General features: G+C 41.9%; 1 protein-coding gene across 1 annotated transcript in view; it reads right to left on the bottom strand.

The window, feature by feature from the left end:
* STK17B (serine/threonine kinase 17b) overlaps window positions 1–16,185 on the bottom strand; it is a 30,382-nt gene extending 14,197 nt beyond the window's left edge. Inside the window, exons 1-2 of the mRNA XM_042446292.1 lie at window positions 15,795–16,185; window positions 6,524–6,689 (exon numbers count right to left, since the gene is read on the bottom strand). Coding sequence (XP_042302226.1) covers window positions 6,524–6,645 — 122 coding nt within the window. The 5' untranslated portion in view covers window positions 6,646–6,689; window positions 15,795–16,185. The remainder of the gene's footprint in view (window positions 1–6,523; window positions 6,690–15,794) is intronic.
* Window positions 16,186–19,591: the final 3,406 nt, after the last annotated feature.

Genomic DNA, 19,591 nt, shown 5'->3' with positions numbered 1-19,591 from the left:
CAAAATCTATGCCGAAGTTTTGTACTGTTCTTGGAAACAAAGCAATTCTACTGAGAGATCTTACTGTGTAATGATATCTACAGGCAGGGTTCCGAATTAACACCCTAAAAACCTAACTCTGAAGACTGGCATCCTCTTAATATATGCTCAAATTCTACATTAATTCTGTGCCTTTTTTTCTGACCAAGCCCAGCTATTGGTATGTGCTGCAATTCTAAACCTAACCACACAGCCATTGAATGGCTACATTCAGTATCTTCTGTGTCCTCATACCAACTATACAGTTCCTTCATCCTGTTCCATCTTAATCCCAGGCTCTTGAGGAAATGAATCCCAGAAGCAAGCTATGTTATGTAAGAAACATTAATAATCGCACATTTATTTAGCACACACATTTAGTCCAAGTTCAGATGTCTGACTGGTCTGAGTGGGAAGAAGGAGGCTAAACACCTACAAGCCTACATGCAGCAGCTGCATTGGTTACATACAGTACTGTACTTTATTCAGGAAGTCACTATTGTTAGGATTCTGAAATCAAACATTATTCATTAAGATAAATTGGCAAAGAACAATTAAGGCAATGTTTGTAACTATATTAAGTGGATCCCAACATTCATGAATTAAAAGCTATGCTGAACGTATATTAAGATGGTGGAAATCTGTTTGAGGAATTTAAAATGGAGTGTAAGCGAACTTACCAAGTACATAACTTATAGTTCTGTATTCAAGATCTTGAGATAAGACACCCTTTTAAAGTCTTGCACAAATATTTAATGAAGCTTCATCCAACCCTACAGCATAGTTTAACTCAGCAAACTTCTTAAATACAGCAGATACAATCTTTATGATTCCCTTGAAAATCACAAAACTTTTCTTTTAAAAAACTCTGATATCCAATTGAATATCCCTTATCCAAAAATGCAAAACCTGAAATGCTCCAAAATCTGAAGGAAGTGGCTGAGACAGTGACATCTTTGCTTTCTGGTGGCTCAATGTACACAACTTTTTTTCATGCACAAAGTTATTAAAATATTGTATAAAATTACCTTCAGGTTATGTGTATTAGGTATATATGAAATATAAATGAATTTTATGTTTAGACTTAGGCCCCATCCCCAAGATACATGCAAATATTCCAAGATATATACAAGTACTGTATTAAGTATATGCAAATGTTCCAAAACCTGAAAGAAAAAGAACTCAAAATTCAAAACACTTCTGATCCCAAGTATTTTGGATAAGGGAGACTCAATTTGTATTTCTCCTCAGAAGATCTCCAAAAGAATTCCTTCAAAAACAGATTTCAAAACATCTAACACACTTCTGCTTGCATTATACAGTGGACCCTTGTTATACGCTGGGGTTTGGTTCCAAGATCCCCCGTGTATAACAAAATCCGTGTATGCTCAAGTCCCATTAAATATAAGGACATAGCAAAATGGTATCCCTAATAAAAAATGGAACAGCAAGGTAAATTTATACTTTTTTGGAACATTTTCAAACCGTGTATGCTTAAATCCGTGTATAAAAAATCCGTGTATAAGAAGGGCCGACTGTACTACTCTGCAGCACCTCCTTTAAAAATACTTCAGACTCCAACTACTATATTACTACAAAAAGAAAGAGGCCACACTCTTAATCTAGGTTTGGGACAATTGAGTCATCTGAAGCCTAAACTAGTTATTACATCTTTCGTTTTCAACAGGTAAATTGGGATCTGTGCTGAAGACCACAACCCTTACAATACAGTACTTCCTTTTACCACATATATTCATTTTTCTGTGTTACTTTGTCAGAAAAGTCAAAGGCGAGAGGATGTAAAATGGCTAAGGTTGGGCACTTGTAACTGATCAGCAAATGCACAAGCCTGACAAAAGTGTATGTGTGCATAAATGTACTCATACATAGAGAGGATATTCAGGGTAAAGCACAAAAGTAGAGCCCCAAGCCTTCAAACAACAGCTCATTTTAAACTGCAAGCAAAAAAAACAAGTCATACAAATTTTGTCTCCTTACCAACTGTTTAACTGTAGAACCAAAAATGCATTTTGGTAAGCTTGTGTTTTCAGAAGAAAACCACACACTGCTTAGAAACCAAGTTGACCTTTTAGGAAGTAAAGAAAAATGTGTTCCCTCAGCCAAGTTATGAATGCCTATAAACCAGGATTTTGATTTCAATGCTAATGTTTATAAGTATGCCCAGAAATATAATAGTGAAATGTTTCTAAGATTAAACTGGGCACAAAAACAAGCCTTTAAAGACTTGGAAGATACGCAAATGAAAAGTATATAGTATATATGTAGAAAAAGCTTTCTAAAAACCCTTGTTTATGTACTTTTAAGCTCCTGAGCTATCATTTTTCCTTAGGTTCAGGGCAAGTGAACATTTTTTAAAAATCATATTAGTATGTTAATAAACGCCTAATTGCAATATTCCTGATCCAGTTCTGACCATCACCGCTTAAGAGAAGTTGTGAAATACTATGGGGAAAGGTCCAGGTTTATGGGCCAGCCACTGAGAACATTGCTCTGCAAATCAACTTTAATGTTAACTGTATGGATAAACATCATGAAGGGTGCCCTTTTTAGAAGACTTCCTAGTTCAACAGCTTACAATGACAAGTGGTAGAATTCACACACGTTAAATCTTTCATCTGTCAAAACAAGATAAATAATTTAAAATATATTACATGGATGGCGGAAATCCACAAGCATCTAATTTCTTTAGAGGGTCTTTCAAATAGGAAGATCCAGCCACTGTGGAAGATCCTAACACAAATCAAGTCTGCTTACAAGTAAACTGATGTGCAACTCTCAGAAAAACTTGGCAGAAAATTACTGTTTTGTTTCCTTTTTCAAAAACACTGAATAGTTCCATTGGGACACCATTATAAAGCAATTAGGGGAAGAATTTTTCAAGAAGTACACACTGAATGTAACAAGACAAAGGGTGCCTCATTCCAAAGTTAGCAAAAGAATTGTGCAATGAAATACAAACAGAAAAAGCTCCCCTATGAACCATATATTAGACATTTTGCCTGTACCTTCAACATGAAAGACCATTTTCTTAAAAATGCAACTACGGGCCGGTACACACCGCCAGGAAATGGCATCCTGGCAGAGATAAGTAGGGCTTGGGACCACGAACCAACCGCACTCTTTCGAGCCCTGTGACGTGCGGGCGGCACCGCCCACAAGGGGGGCATGTAGATGACATGTGAGCGTCTGAGTAGCCACACATCTCTTACAGGAAGCGACATCATAAGGGTCTTATCATAAGCCCTTATCGCACTGCAAAAAGGAGCCGCTCTAGGTTTGGTTGCTGCAGCAACACTGCGCAGCAAAGAGGGGCGGTGCTTCCTCACCTATGTGTACAGCCCCTACATGTCTAAGAGTGAATCAACCAAATTCTGTACACAATAAAGCATAAGCGCAACTCCCACAATTAGTATTGCCTCACTCTGCTCATTCACTCACTGGTATAAAATTACTATGAGGAAGTTTCCCAGCATTATATCAAATAAAGGAGGAATTAATGTACATAGCTTAATGTACACAGCATAATACATTTTATGCATACTTATCTACAGGTACACTGGCATAACTACTACGCATCTGATCAGAAGACTGATCATAGCATTTGGAATATCTGCTCTCCAGATCTATTCAAAGTGTCTATTCATATATTTGAGGATCATGAGCTACATCCAGTAGGCACAGTCAACTCACTGTATCCTTTTATCTTTAGGCTGGATAACTATTTGGCCTGGTCTGACCCAGCCTGTGCCCATCTCTGCAATCTCTACTATCAGTATAATTCAAACATGACAAAAATCATGCATGATGAACCACAGACATTTATTTCAGCATGGAAGTACCTCACAAGTACATACAGTAAGATATATGTTTCTAATAGTTGACAATATGCATTATGTAGAATGCATATTATCTTAACAGATCAAACTGATAGCCATGGGGGAAAATTTGTCCTACGGGAAGTGTGCTATTGTACAATGAAATGGCACAACTGGGCATGGAAGAAGCAGAGCTCAACGCATGTTGGTTCTGCTTACCAGCTAGCCAAAATCTGAGGTTGCCGAGTCCTCATCATTGGATGATTTTCACCCTTCTCACTGGGGATTAACAGGAGGCACCTATCAACCTCTGAGGTCTCCTGCAAAAACTTGGATTAAGAGGATGTTTCACCTAAAAGTGTGGGCCTGAAGAGTTCATTAAAAGGAGAGACACATGCCACTGTCAATAAAGTGAGGGAGTTTAAAGAAGCTTGCATGAAGCTAGAAAGGGAAAACAAAGAAAACCAAATATAACTCAACTATAACTCAACATTAGAAAAGGGATTTAAGCTAACTGTAAAAGCAGTAAATCTTCCACATGAGGGCACTACACACACACAAGGCTGGAAAATATGAAAATTTATTAGCAGTTTAATACTATTTAAATTTCAAGATTGTGTATGTGTTTAGCTACATGTGGTTTTATTTCATTTAATCATAAACTGCCTTGAGCACCAATCTTAGGGGGAAAGGCAATGTATAGATTGACTGACTGACCGAAAAAGACTGCCACCTCCCGACAGGGTTTTCTTTTCCCCTGCTCCTTTCAGTGCCTCTCCATAGGCAATCCAGAGCAGCATGGGCTCTGGTATTGGATGTATTGGCAAGGTCAAGTAAAAGCACCTGAGTGGTATGGCTTTCAAAGGGTGCAGGGGGCTGCACTCCCACTCATCTCATTTTGGATTTGATCTACTCTGGATCAACAAATATATAATTTTTAAAAGAAAAAATCATATTCAAGTTCAGAGCACAAAGCTATAAGCTTTCAACTGCTGACTCATATTAAACAGTGAAATTCAGTCACTGCAATGTTGTTGTTATTATTATTAACATTTATTTATAGAGTGCTGTAAAGTTTGCAGCATGCCACATTCAGTCACACACAATGTCACCAATGTCACATTCTTCCTGTTGAGTCGGATTTCCTATGTCTTCCTACCTCCTGGGACATCTTCCTAGTCCTCACAAAGTATACTGTCCTTTGTAATGTTTTACTTCCAGACAGACTGATGGTTTTCCTTTCCCTTGTAAAGGTGTTGTTGCAAACATATGGATAGTTTGTTCCCTGGGCAGCTGGAATGCTCACACATTCCATGATAAGCAGGTCACAGCCAGCATCTTAACTTCCACAAACACTAATGTGTTGTCCACAGAAATTAAAATACTTCAATTTCCAGCCCCTCATTTCTTGAAAGCTCAGTCAACACTGGAAAACTTTCTGTATTTTTGTTTCATTAATACTGCATGTGCCATGTGCTATATACTACAAGAGCACACTGTTTGGCAACCATTCATTAACATCAGGTAAAATTATCATTATTTTGTTGCTGCTCTGTGCCTCCAAGTCATTTCCAATGTATGGCAATACTAAGGCAAATCTATCATGGGGTTTTCATGGCAAGACTTGCTTAGAGAGGGATTGTCTTTGCATTCCTCTGAGGCTGAGTGTGTGACTTACTCCAAAGTCACCCAATTAGTTTCCATGGCTGAGCAGGGATCTGAACCCCAGCTTCCAGAGTCACAGTCCAACACTCAAACCACACCATAATTAGCTCACAGGTAAAATATATTGCATTATGTATTAACTGATTTGGAACAATAGATGGGTGGCACACACATGCCTAGATTCAAAGAGAATACCACACCACAATGACATTTACACCATTTTGCAATAACCAATGACCCATACTTCTCCAGAACAGAGGGGTTGAGAGGGGGTTGTTTCTTCCCTCATGGAAGCCTCTTATAGACTCTTCAAAGTGCAGTGTGAAGTGAGAGATTGACCCCCCCCCCCAAGTTCACTGCATGGAACTTGGAAGGGTCTGTCTTTCCTGCAGCAGATGAAATTAAAGACTCTTCCCATCTCATGTTCCCCACAATGCATGGAAAACTGAGGAATATCTCAATTACACTGTGTAAATGAAGCCACGTCATTGTTAGAAAGGGATACATGGACCCTGCTTCCAAGCAAGGGACCAGCTTGATTGGTGTATACTTGACCATAACTGAAATATTCCTCTGCCTGCCTCACATTTTCGCTTTCCACAAACTGCTTTTGTATATGACTCTGGTCTGATTTTCAGCCTAATAGGAGCCATGCAAAAGCAAGCAAGGGAGAGAAGTCTGTATCAAGTTGAGATACAGGAGGCAACAGAAAGTAGGCCAAGGCAGCACAGCAGCAACATGGCCTAGGACTAAGGCAAGATGGATGAAGAAGGCCTATGGTGGGGCTTCAAAATGAAAATGTTCTGCAGCCTACTCTCCTCAGGTAAACAGGACTGGGACCCTCCTTTTCTTAATCAGTTGAGCCACAATGTTAAAAAAAAAAAAGTTAACTGATTTGTTCAAGTTAAATTTATGCTTTATATTATAGAGATTACCCCACATGAATGAACACTCAAATGCAGAATAATATCAATTGTTAAAATATAAAGGCCAAATATTCTTACCTTCCCAACTCTTTTGGTTCTACTTCATAGAAACTGTGAAAATTCTCTGTCTTTATTTGTGTCTGAAGAGATGCAGGCAACAAGCCTGGAAGGCTTTTGTTCTCAGACTTCCTCCTGGACATAGTCAGTGCATGGGGTCTCTCCAATTCTGGTTACCAATTTTCACCTGTCAAAGAAATATGTATTTAAATATAAGTGCCAAAGAGTCCTAGCACACAGCTATTCTTTGTAACCTTGGCTCCAGTTGGAATTCTGTCTCCTGCCTTCCTCCTAATATGGGACCCATGTACTTATTGTACAACAAAAAGCTGCTAGTTTTGAAATCTGAACAACATTTTGTATATTTAGAATGAAAGTATTTTGGAATACTGGATTACACTCCATGCCACAATAATCAGACATCCATTAGCATGACAGGACTCCCCGCTCCTCTGCAGCCCTCTATACAACCCAACAGCAGGCTCCAGGGTGTTTCCCAAACCTAGACCATGTTTTCATGGTGTGTAAGGGGTACAGAGATTCATTCCCAATTCCAATTCCAATAACAGAATTAATTCTTAATTAATTTAATTGTAATTTTAGTAGTGGGATGGGGAGTTGGAAAGGGACTAATTTTTAATTTTATTGTATTCTCTATGTATTTTTATTGCTGTAACCTGCCCCAGAGTGACAGTGCTAGACACTATCCACTATAAGGTAACATGTAAATGGTATGTGGTATTCAACTCAAAGTTTTTTAAAGGATGGAACTGTTAAATTATTTTTTGTTACCGCAATACTTAACATTGCACTAAAGCAACCTATGGGGCTTAGGTTACCCCAAAAATGTTATTACTATTTAATTAATTTCTATACTACTTGCTATAGAAATGTCATCTCAAAGCAGTACAATGGGCCCTTGGAATCTGTTGGGGTTTAGTTCCAGCCCCCCTCCATGGATACCAAAATCAATGGCTGCTCATATCCCATTAAGTACAATGGTGTAGTAAAATGGTGTCCCTTATATAAAATGGCAAAATCAAGGTTTGCATTTTGGAATTTATGTTTTTAAAAAATATTTTGAAACCATGGTTGGTTGATTCCATGAATAAAGAAGAATCAGTGGATGCAGAAGCTGACTGTACAGTACAGTATTTTAAAATGAATAGAAAAGGAGTCAGGATTTGGATTGACAGTTTTCTATCCATATTAAAATTATTATGTTAATTGTTTTCAGTGCCTTCAATATTTTTGTTACAATCTCAACAACTTTAAGGGAGGGTATGTTCTTTGATAGGTTTTAAAATATTTACAAGAATGTCAACAAAAGCAAATAAAGCGTTGAAATTGCTTGTATTTAGGGCATGCTAAGTTTGTTTAATTGATTTATTTCTTCATTAAATATTTCAGTACCACTATTTTTGATTACTGAAAAAAACCATTTCAGACATTTAAGCAGCAGGTAAAATTTAAGGCAACATTATTCCCAAGCTGGTTTACTAAATATACAATTGCATACTTATGTTAAATCATAACACTTATTTATGACACTAGAAAATGTTATTTACCAATTCAAAAATTTCCAAAAAAAAACACAAACCCAACACCATTGAGTGGGGGGGAGGATTTATAGATCATCTAAACTCTTGCTATTGCAGGTAATTTATTAGAATGCCTTCTTAAGACTGAATCTTAAATTAATTCTGCAAAGGGAGAGCCATAATGGCTTCTACGTTGCTCTAAGTAAGCCAACAAGCATGCAGACAGAGGTCTCCTAACAGATAGCAGAACTTTTTTCTCCCTCCCAATTTTTTTAAAAATCTTTGGTCTAAATAATCACAAGGATATGTAATAGTTAAGAAACAGATCTTATGATCAGCAACTAAATAATTAAAAGCAGATTAGACAAATAACAAGTAATACCATTTCACATATTCATAAATTACAGAGTGTACAGTGTGACTGGTGTCATCTATAAATTGGCAAATGATTTATGATGGTAATCCCTAGCTGACTGGGAAGAGGTCCAAAATTTTCTCTCTGTTGCTTAGCTATGATTTAGAGCTGCTCGCTCAAGGAGCATCTGAATGCCTGGTCTTTAAAGTCTCAACATTTGCTAACGCATTTCACATCCTTCCTGTCACTTCACTTCATGTAGTCCCACAGTAAAACGGATGCACACCCTAAGCAGAAGGTTGGTAAAGTATAAAGCATAACTAGAGCTTACTAAACCAGGCTCTCTACTTAGATTCTAATTGTTTAAAATAGTTTTAGATGTTTTACCTTATATTTTGCATAAGTATAAATGTACACACTGGCTAAACTATATATAGGTTGTGCAATTTTTTAAACACTACCAGTAACTACGATAGTACGTCAGTCAACATACTGAAGATTTACCACAAACTCTTCCGGAGAAAAGCAGAAGTTTTGTCCTGACGTCTTTAACTCTGTATCTTATTGGAATCTCTCATGATTCACACTTTATGACAGATCTATATGAATTGCATGCCATATTGTTGGCTTGGAATTCCAGCATCCTGACTAATACAAAGCTGATAATATATTCTGAAAGCCCCCAAAAAGCTAATGAAGGTTCTGTGTTTCTGGGTTTATGCTAAGAATTGTAACATGCTGTGACCAGACAGAATAATCAAGAATAAAAAGTAAAACCAAAACATAATGGGCATAAGTAAGTAAGATGTAGTATTAAACTATGAAAGTGAAGTTTGTTGTTGTGTGCCTTCAAGTCCCTTTTGACATATGACAACCCTAAGGTGAAATATCATGGGGGTTTTCTTGGCAAGTTTCTTCAGAGGGGGTTTGCCATTGCTATCCTCTGAGGCTGAGAGTGTGTGACTTTCCCCAGGTCACCTAGTAGGTTTCATGGCCAAGCTGGGAATTGAACTCTGGTCTCCAGAGTCATAGTCCAACACTCAAATCACTATGCCACACTGGATCTCAAATTCAAAAGTGGAGTTAAAAGTTATATTGGCCTGTTACAGACAGGCCAAAATAAAGCTGCTTCGGGTCTCTTTGGAGGTATGCTATTTAAATGATGCATGGGTCCTAAGAGTCCGGAGGTCGCGCCAAAGCCACACTCCATTCCTAAGCACTGGAGTGCAGCTTTGGTGCAGCTTCTGGATTCTTAGGGTGCATGCATCATTTAAACAGCATGCCTCCAAAGAGACCCCAAGCAGCTTTATTTTGGCAGTCTGTAACAGGCCATTGTTCTGTTTAAATCAATGAAAAGCAAAGAACTTAATTTCATGACCAAATGGGCCACTTCAGTGAAAAAGCTGTCCATCAAATAATCAGTAAGCAGGAATTTTATATTTACAGTTTTAATTCTCATGCACTCAGGCTTACTTCCAAGTAAACACACAATGGAACAGGCTACAAGTCTTGTGTCTTACATCACATCCACTAAAACATTCTGACTTTCTGACTCAGAGAATGCATGGAAATTAGTTATTTTGTTTAAAATAACACTTAAAATATATAAAGGGAGCTACAGTGTTTGAACCTTCAAACAAAGAATATAAAAGCCTTTGTTCTGAATTCTATTAATTAATGGTTCTCAAACTGAGGCACAACAAGGGGGGGGTGTTGCCATAGATGCTCGGGGGGGCTATATGTCGCTGTGTCATTGCCAGATGCTCTCAGTGATTCTATGCTGTCAGACTTACAGCCAGCCGATGCAGAAAATAGAGCTGACATGGCTGGCCCGCACATTCTGATAGGTGGCATGCTTGCACTGAATGCTGGTGGAGGACTCAGCTGTGGTGACAGAGCTGGTTACCCACTTTGTGGCCAGACTCAACTGTGCCAGCAGCCCAATGTGCACACACTTACATGTGCTGATGCCCCACCACTGCAAGTGCCCTAGGCAAACCAGGGCCATGGAGCAGCTCAACACCAGCTTGACTTGGATCCAGCCGTGGTACCAGCATGTCAAGCCCCTGCAGCTGGCTGTGCTCTTCTTTCCCACCAATGGTAACACCTACTGCCTGGAACACTTTTTGGACGTGAGGGTCTTGTGGGTCTGTTCTGCTGGACCAGGACCAGCTTCTCTTCCCAAAAGAATCTTGACAAACCAGCAAGCAATACTACTGCAGAACAAAAGCCATGTATGACTGCAAAAGCATTCATTTAATTGCCCAGCTGCACGTATGTGATCCCCAGAAGTTAAGTCCCACTGAGTTTAGCAGGCCTTACTTATGAGGAGACAGCAGGCCTTACTTCTTACTGCTGGGTTCAATGGGCCTTACTTCTAAAGAGTTTCATTGTACGCAAACATCCAGTCCCACTTAATATGATGGAATCTACAATTTCAGAACCCAGACAGAGTGGTGGGGTTACTGGAATGCCCCTCCAAGACTGGGATGTCCCTCAAAATGAGTGGGAGGGAGCAATGTCTGCAGGTACATGTAAAGGGGGTCACAGCGCTAAATGTTTGAAAACCACTCCTATTAACTGTTTGAATATAAAGTTACTTAAGATTACAGGTATAGCATTAAACATCTCAAAAAATGTCCACAAATAAAATAATTCTAAATAAAGACCAGAGATGTGAAGAGTAAGAAAAAATAAAATAAAATAATGGAAAAATGCCTGTTTCATTTTTGCCATGTCCAACAGATTTTCAATTTTTCCAGTAAAAAAGCCTGAAACTCTGTAGACCATACGTGTGTGTGTGTGTGTGTGTGTGTGGACATATTTTCTCTTCCTGAGGGAGTGAAATAATTTTGAAGACAAGTTTTTATTCAATCAAAATGTCAAGAACTATAACGATTCAAACCCATGATAGCCTACTTGCTTTCAGAGCCATCCCTTTCCAGACTGCAGAGTATGGGCCTGATGGACATGAAGACAGAAATTAATGCTCAGATTCAACAGTTAATATTTCAGAAACCAATTCAAATCAGAGACAACTGTACTGCTAACCTAGTCTAACCTAGTCTAGCATAAAATCCAACTCCATGAACCTATTTCTGTCCAAATAATCCATTTTTATTTTGTTTATTAATGGTTTTTATATTTATTTTTAGTACAGAGAAAGGGTGAGAAAATACAGTCTTTCTGAGGCCCTCCAGGGCCCCAAAATCTTTTGTTGGAAAAAGAAATTAGCCTTCAATGTGGAGGGAAATTTTCCCAGGAGGCCTTTTTTCTAAAAGGAAGTGAAACAGAAGTTGGCTTCCACCTTACTTCCTGTTAGAAAAAAGGACCTCTCCTGGGCCTAACCTCCCTTGAAACATTGCAAAATTGCCCCCATCCACCCCAAAGGCCATTTGCTGGCAAATAAATTATTATTATTATTATTATTATCATCATCATCATCATCATCATCATCATCATCATCATCATCATTATTTGCAAGGAGCACAACCTTCCAAGGTCTCCTAGAGGGCCAATTGCAGCCCTTCCAATCATGACACTTGTCCTCCTCTGGTATAGAGTGTATTCACAGTTTCTCATATATACCACCAAAGCTTTTATATTTGTAAATTTCAGAAATATGCCAAACAATAAACATATATATTTTATATAAGTAATGAAGTGTTCTATGTTTCCAAACCAGTAAAATGTTATGCTGGTGAAGTATGTTATTTCAGGCCTTTCCCAACTTTGTTTTTTCTTATCATTTCAACATTACCAAAAATGTTACATCTCTAGTACAGATTTACACTGACAGTAGTGCAAATACCTCTTGAGAGAGACACAATTTTCATGGGCTAAAAAGCAAGACGGGTGGTATAATTTTATGTCTGACTACAATGACAAGTAGGTGATTGAACTACGAATGGTGAAGAGATAATGCTTATCTGGCTCCTACTCTGCTTTTATGATGAAGTTCAAGATGCCTGGCTTAGTCTATGTAGCTATGTGCTGATGTGGCTGAGAAGGAATGGGCCACTATCCCATAGGTCAGAGTGACTTACAGATGTTTCTTCATGTCCCCAGTCCTGCCTCCTGAGGGCTCATAATCTAAGGCTGCAACCCTAAACTAGTAACTAGGGAATGATTCCCATTGAACTCAGTGCCAAAGGATTTAGGGATACAAAGGACTTCATGAAAAGAAAATAGCCTTGTAATGCGGGGCGGAGGGGGGGTGTAGTTATGATGTTGACACACTATAAATAACCTGTTCTAAAACCAATCGAGAGGGCAATGCATTTTGCAGGCAGTCACCTGCTAAATAACTTCTCATTAAAGAGGTCAGCACCAGCTCCAGCAGAGGCAAGGTACCTGAAATGAATCCCTTCCAAGTGAGACACTTTCTCCCTGCTTCCAAATTCTGCAAGGCAAGTGAAGGCAGGGCACTGGTTGTACCGTGACTAACTCTGCTTTCCAAGCAGTCATCCCAGGTGCAATGCCCAGCTAATGCAAAATGGTTTAAAAGAGCCGATCTAGTGTAGTGGCTCAAGTGCCCTCCCTCCAGTCCATCTGTCTTGGTCCAGGCCTTAGAGAGAGAGAAGAACCACTGGACCTCATCCCCTTTCCCTCCACCATTCCCTTCTCCTTTTGTTTCGTGTCTTTTAGATTGTCTGATTAAAAATAATAATTGTAAGCCACTCTGAGAGCCATTAGGGCTGAAGGGAGTGGTATAAATACCATAAATAAATAAATAAATAAATAAGTGTTGGACTGGACTTGGCAGGAGAGCCAGTTTCAAGACTCCAGTGAACCAGGGCATTCCCTGGGTGACCTTGGGCCACTCCCTCGCTTTCTGCCAGACCTGCCTCCCAGTTTGGTATGAGGCCTGAAGAGAAGAGGAGGAAAGCCATAGGCACCATCTTGAGCTCACTGTACCAAAGGGTAATAAGTAATCAACCTACCCAATGGAAGTAACTGCCCTTTCACTTGCCACCGTTTGCATGCTCAGAGGAGCGATGGGCAGGCAGTGAGTGCAAGGAAGAGGAACTGGTGGACAAGAAAGCTTCCGAGGGGGTGACAGTGACCATTTTGCAGAAATGTGGGCCCCAGCAGGTGCCCAGCAATACCAACCCCTCCTGGCACTGACAGAGGTGCTACAAAGTGGACTCAGAGAAAGCTGCTTTATGTGAAGCGACAGAAGCAGTAACACTCACAGACCTTTTAGTACTTCAAGAGCTACACCACTTCTATCACACAAGTACAGCCAGCACTCCATATCCATGGATTCGACTATGCACAGCTTGAAAATATTCCCTAAAATGTGTAAATTTCAGAAAGCAAACCTTGATTTTGCTATTTTATATAGGGGCATCATTCTACTACCCCATTGTAGTAGATAATGGGACCTGAGCATCCAGAGATTTTGGTGTCCATGGGAGGTTCTGGAACCCAATCCCATGGAGATACCAAAGACCCACTGCATTAGGTTCTTACTATATTTAAGGTCTCATTTTGCACCTTATTTTAAGCCATTGTTTATTCACTATATATTGCCTAGAGCAGTGGTCCTCAAACTGTGCTCTTTAGGAGATTTTGAGTTTCAGCATCCAGAAGCCCCAGCCATATTGGACAACAGTCTGGGACTCTGGGAGCCGGAGTCCAAAATCCCTTAAAGAGCACAGTTTGGAGACCATGGAGCGAGAAGGTGCCATGAGTATACAATGATCACACACAGCAAAAAGCCCTCTACAGTACTCCATACACAAGGGCGCTCTCTTTCTTGTCCAGCAGCTGCTCCTGCCACAGATGCGCATATTTTTAGACACAAATAATCACTCTGCTCTCTTACAAACCAGCCCAACTGACATCTTGTGTTCATTAACTCCACAGATGAGGGTGCGTGTTGTATGATAACGCAGTTGCGTGGTCACCTACACAAAAGGATTGCACACAGCAAAGGAAAAACGATAGGAAAGCATTGAAAACGATTAGAAGATGTTGAAGCAAAACATTATGGAAAAGGAACCCCCCTCTGTGGCTATTTTTTGCAGCATCTGCAGGCAAGATGCTGGGGGTTAGGCAAGGATAAAAGCGACGCCGATTAAAAAAGCTGCTCCAGCAAAAAGACAAAAATCCCGACACCTGCAAGCCTGGGGCCCTGGAGCTGCGCACATCCCACTAATTTAACTCCTACCCTGACCTACGACTAAAAAGGCGCATCTACACTGTACACACAACACCGCTTTAACTGCTGTCCTACAGAATCCTGGGCTTGGTTGCTTTGTAGCACAGTGTAGTGGTTTCAGTGCAGGACTGGGTTACAAAAGGTATTTATGGGCATGTAAGCATGGCATCCTGCAGCAGTTCTCAACCTGTGGGTCTTGACCCCTTTAGGGGCTGAATGACACTTTCACAGGGGTCGCCTAAGACCACTGCAAAACACGCATTACCAATGGTCTTAGGGGCCGAGACCCTGCAGAGTTTTATGGTTGGGGGTCACCCCCACATGAGGAACTGTATTAAAGGGTGCCAGCATTAGGAAGGTTGAGAACCGCTGGCACTAGTGATTTGAGTGTTAGGCCGGGAATCTGTCAGAGACCAGGGTGATAATGGTCATAATAATGGTCATAATAATGGCCCCAAACTCACTGCAGACATGATCCAGTTTGAGAGAGCTTTACCTGCCCTGGCTCAGGGCTATTAGCAAGTCCTGGGAGCTGTAGTTCTCTGCCAGAGGGCTCTGGTGCCACAATAAACTACAATCCCTAGGGTTCCCTAATAGCACTGAGCCAGGGGCAGTTAAGGCGGTCTCAAAGTGGATTATGTCTGCCGTGTGTTTGGGGGGACCACAGGCAACAAATCAGAGCCTCCCAGGGGCACTTTCCGAAGCGGAGTGGGAGCGCCTCCTGGTTCCTGCAGCGCAGACCCAGCAGCAGCAGCGCCTTGCCCTCCCTGCCAGGCAGAAGAAGCCGCCAACGTGACTCTCGCTGGCTGAATGGCTGGCTCTCCATTGGACTCTTCTTCTTCTTCCTTCTCATCTGACCGCTTTTGAACCCAGCGCAAAGTGGGTCCTTTAGGAGAAAGGCTCTTAGCTCAGCAGAGGCGGCCAAGGGGGACTACATTTCCCATCCCCGCTCGCCCTCCGCTGAGGGGATGATGGGAGTTGTAGTCCAAGAGACCAGACCTGGAAAGCATCGTCGGGCAAAAGAGGAGGAGGAGGAGGAGGTTGAGGACTACATTTCCCATCCCCGCTCTCCTCAGGGACGCTCTCCCTCATCTGAGAGGGGACGATGGGAGTTGTAGTCCAAGAGATCCAACCTGGGAACCGCACCAAAGCAAAGAGAGAGGAAGAAAAGGGAGGGAAGGTCTCTCTCCATCCTCCTTCTCCTCCCATCGGACATGGCCACTCACTCACCTGCGCTCCTCCGAAGCGGTGGCCAGCCTAGTCCTCTTTTATGTCTTCGTCCCCTTGTTCTTCTTCTTCTCTGCCAGACTCGCTTCTCCGTATTCTTCTTCTTCTTCTTTTTATAAAGCGCAGCAGCAACCGCCGTCTCTCTCTCTCTCTCTCTCTTCCTTGCGCGTGCTCGCGCTCTCTTTCAGCGGCGGCGCGCGTGCCCCACTGCGCTCGCCGCCGTGGCTGGCCTTTTTTGAAAAGCGCCCAGCCGGTTTGCCTGTGTCTGAGGCTGGTCGAAAAGAAAAGGAACGCCGGCGGTTGCTTGGTCCCGCCCCCTCTTTGCTGCCACCCCAGCCAATCACATCCTTCCCAGGCACAAGACTGACAGCACGAAACTAACCCCGCCCCCTTCCTTCATCCCTTCCTTCTTCTCGTCTCTCGTTCTTTTCCTTGCTTTTTTTTCCTCCCCCTCCCTGCTCTTTATAAGGCTTCTTCTTCCCTGTTTAAGTGGCGGGTCACTTCAGCCAATCGCTTTTAAGGAACGGAGAGAAGAGGGCGGGCCAAAGCCTGGCGTTGAAGGAGATTGGAAAGGAATGAAAAGGAGGCGGAGCTAGAATCTCGGTTTAAACCATATACGCAAAAAAAAGGAGGGGGGAAGGATGACGAAAATGGTTGTGAGGGAAATAGAAATGTTTGTCAGGAAGGGCAAAGCTTAGAAAAGTTACTTTTTAGGACCACAGAGGCAGGAGGGGCTTGTACCTTTTCAGTCCCCTTTTGGGAGTTGTAGTCCAAAAAAGTAACTTTTCTAAGGTTTACTAAAGAGAAACAGAGTCCCATTTCTCTCACAGCCCCCCTCCACCATCCTTTATTTGTGTCAGGGTGCATCCACGCTGGAGAAATAATCCGGTTGGCACCACTTTAACTCTTATCTGGCTCAACAAACTCCAACTCCCAGAATTCCACAGCCTTGAGCCAAGATAAATTTAAAGCGGTGCCAAACCGGGTTATTTCTCCAGTGTGGATGCAGCAGCCTCACTCACTCACTCATCCAAACTAAAGGCAGGTGCAAAGTCCACACAACACAACAGGACAGTATGAAGCGCCTTGCAAGGGAGAGGCCACAGGTTTAAATAAAAGGCCTCTTTAATACCACAGGACAGCTGGGCGCCTTCAAGTCTTTCCTCACTTATGGCGACACTAAGGGGCCTTCTTGACAAAATTTGCTCAAAGGAAGTTTGGCGTTGCCTAAGTCTTCCCCTGAGGAGGCTGAGAGAGTGTGACTCTCACCCAGTGGGTTTTCACCAGGACCTTATTAGTCTGCCATATACACGGCCTAAGAGTTACTCAGAGGAGGTGGCTGGCCTGACAGGAAAGTTGACACAATTATTCCACCCATCCAGGACTTGATGTAATAAAACCCAAGAGCCAGGACAGTGTCATCATGGGTTTGAGTATTGGACTATGGTCCCAAACACACTACAGAAGTAATCCGGTTTGACACCACTTTAACTGCCCTGGCTCAATGATAGGGAATCCTGGGAAGTGTAGTTTTGGGAGCCATGTCAGAGATAGCTCTGGTGCCACAAGGAACTACAATTCCCATGACTCCCTAGCACCAAGACAGGGCAGTTAAAGCGGTCTCGAACTGGGTTATTTCCACAGTGTGTTTGGGACCTCTGACTCTGGAGATCAGGGGTCAATTCCTAGGTCAGCCATAGAAACCCACTGGGTGATCTTGGTCAAGTCACACTCTCTCAGCCTCAGGGGAAGGCAATGGCAAACCCCTCTGAAGAAACTTACCAAGAAAACCCCATGATAGCATCGCCTTAGGGTCACCATAAGTCAAAAACAACTTCAAGGCAGGGTAACTAGAGGTCCTCCTTTTCCAGGCCCTGTTTTCCATTTCAACTTTCAGCCCAGGAGGAATTCCAAAATGTCCTTCATTCTGAGCAGGACTAAAGAAGTGTGAATTCATATCAATGTCTTTAGGTCACCCAGTGGGTTTCATCATAACCTTGTTAGCACACCATGCACATGTGGAGTCGAAGGCTTTCATGGCTGGCACCCATAGTTTTTTGCGGGTTTTGGGGGCTATGTGGCCATGTTCTAGAAGAGTTTCTTCGTGACGTTTCGCCAGCATCTGTGGCTGGCATCTTCAGAGAATGCTTGCCTGGAAAGGAGTTGGCTATGTTAGTTTTAAGTTTAATTGTATTATTTTTATTGATGTAGTTTATATGTATTTTATTATTGATGTATAGGTTTTAACAGACTGTAATCCCGCCTCGATCCATGTGGGAGAGGCAGGAAAATATAAATTATTTATTATTATTATTATTATTATTATTATTATTATTATTATTATTTATATACTGTGTGACCCTGGGAAGGCAGGAGTGATTTGCATGTGTCTTGTTCTGTTGCTAATGGCAGGCCTCAGGGTGGGAGGGTCTGCAAAAGAGGATGAGTGTCTGCTTGAATTAGTGCTCACTGTCTGCTGGGAGATTTCTCATTTGTATTTGTTGAGTCTTTATCTTGCTCTCTTTCAGGACTAGTAGCCAAATCTTGTTCACTTTAAGAGTTTCTTCTTTCCAGTTGAAATTGTCCAGGTGTTTGTGGATCTCAGTGGCTTCCCTGTGCATCCTGACACGGTAGTGATTGGCATGGTCCAGAACTTCGGTGTTTTCAAACAGTATTTTATGCCCAGGATGGTCTGTGGCATGTTTTGCTGATGATGATTTTTCTGGCTGGCCCAGTCTCCAATGTCTCTCGTGTTCCTTGATTCTTGTTTGCACGCTGCGTTTGGTGGTCCCTATGGAGACTTGTCCGCAGCTGCATGGTATGCGCTAAACTCTTCCTGCGGCTGTGAGAGGGTCTCTCTGGTCTTTGGCTGAGCGAAGCATTTGCTGGATTTTCTCCATCGGTTTGTAAACCATTTGCAGGTTGTGCTTTCTCACCACTTTGCCTATTCTGTCTGTGACTCCTTTGATGTATGGTAAAAATACCTTCCCTTTGGGTGGCTGCTTGTCTTCACTCCTCTGGGTATTCCTGGGCCTGGCAGCCCTTCTGATGTCTGAGCTGGAATAACCATTAGCCTGAAGAGCCTGGTCCAAGTGCTTCAGTTCATCTTCCAAGAAGTGGGGTTCACAGATGCGTTTTGCTTGGTCTACCAGTGTTTTGACTGTGCTTCTTTTTTGTCCTGGGTGATGGTTGGAGTTCTTGTGCAAGTATCAGTTTGTAGGTGTGGATTTTCGGTATACTGTGTGACCCAAGCATAGGTTCAGTTTGCGGATGACAAGGACATCCAAAAATGGCAGTGTTCCTTCCTTTTCTCTTTCCATAGTGAATTGGATGTTGGGGTGCATGTTGTTCAGATGGTTCAGGAATACAACTAGGTCTTCTTCTCCGTGGCTCCAAATGGTGAAAGTGTCATCCACGTATCGGAACCAAGTTGTGGGCTTTTTCGGTGCTGTTTCTAGGGCTTGCTTTTCAAAGTGTTCCATGTAAAAGTTGGAACAGGGCTGTGATGTCTTCTGGGAAAATTTGTCGGATGAGTGTCATGGCATCCATTATGGACAGGGGGAGGGTGACCAGTGGCCCTCCTTTTCCAGGACATGACCTACATTTCAACCTTCTGTCCAGGAGGAATGCCAAAACGTCCTCCATTTTGAGCATGATGAAGCATATATTTACATTTATATGATTGTTTTTAGCTTTTATTTAGTCATATCCCACTTTTTTTTTCTTGAATGTCCTCCATTTTGCAGTGCCAGGTCATCCTTCGTGGTCAGGACATCTGGTCACCCTGCTCAGAGGAGGCA

The sequence above is a fragment of the Sceloporus undulatus genome, chromosome 1 (assembly GCF_019175285.1).
Source record: "Sceloporus undulatus isolate JIND9_A2432 ecotype Alabama chromosome 1, SceUnd_v1.1, whole genome shotgun sequence".
NCBI lineage: Eukaryota > Metazoa > Chordata > Lepidosauria > Squamata > Phrynosomatidae > Sceloporus > Sceloporus undulatus.
This window is presented reverse-complemented; position numbering and strand designations above follow the sequence as displayed.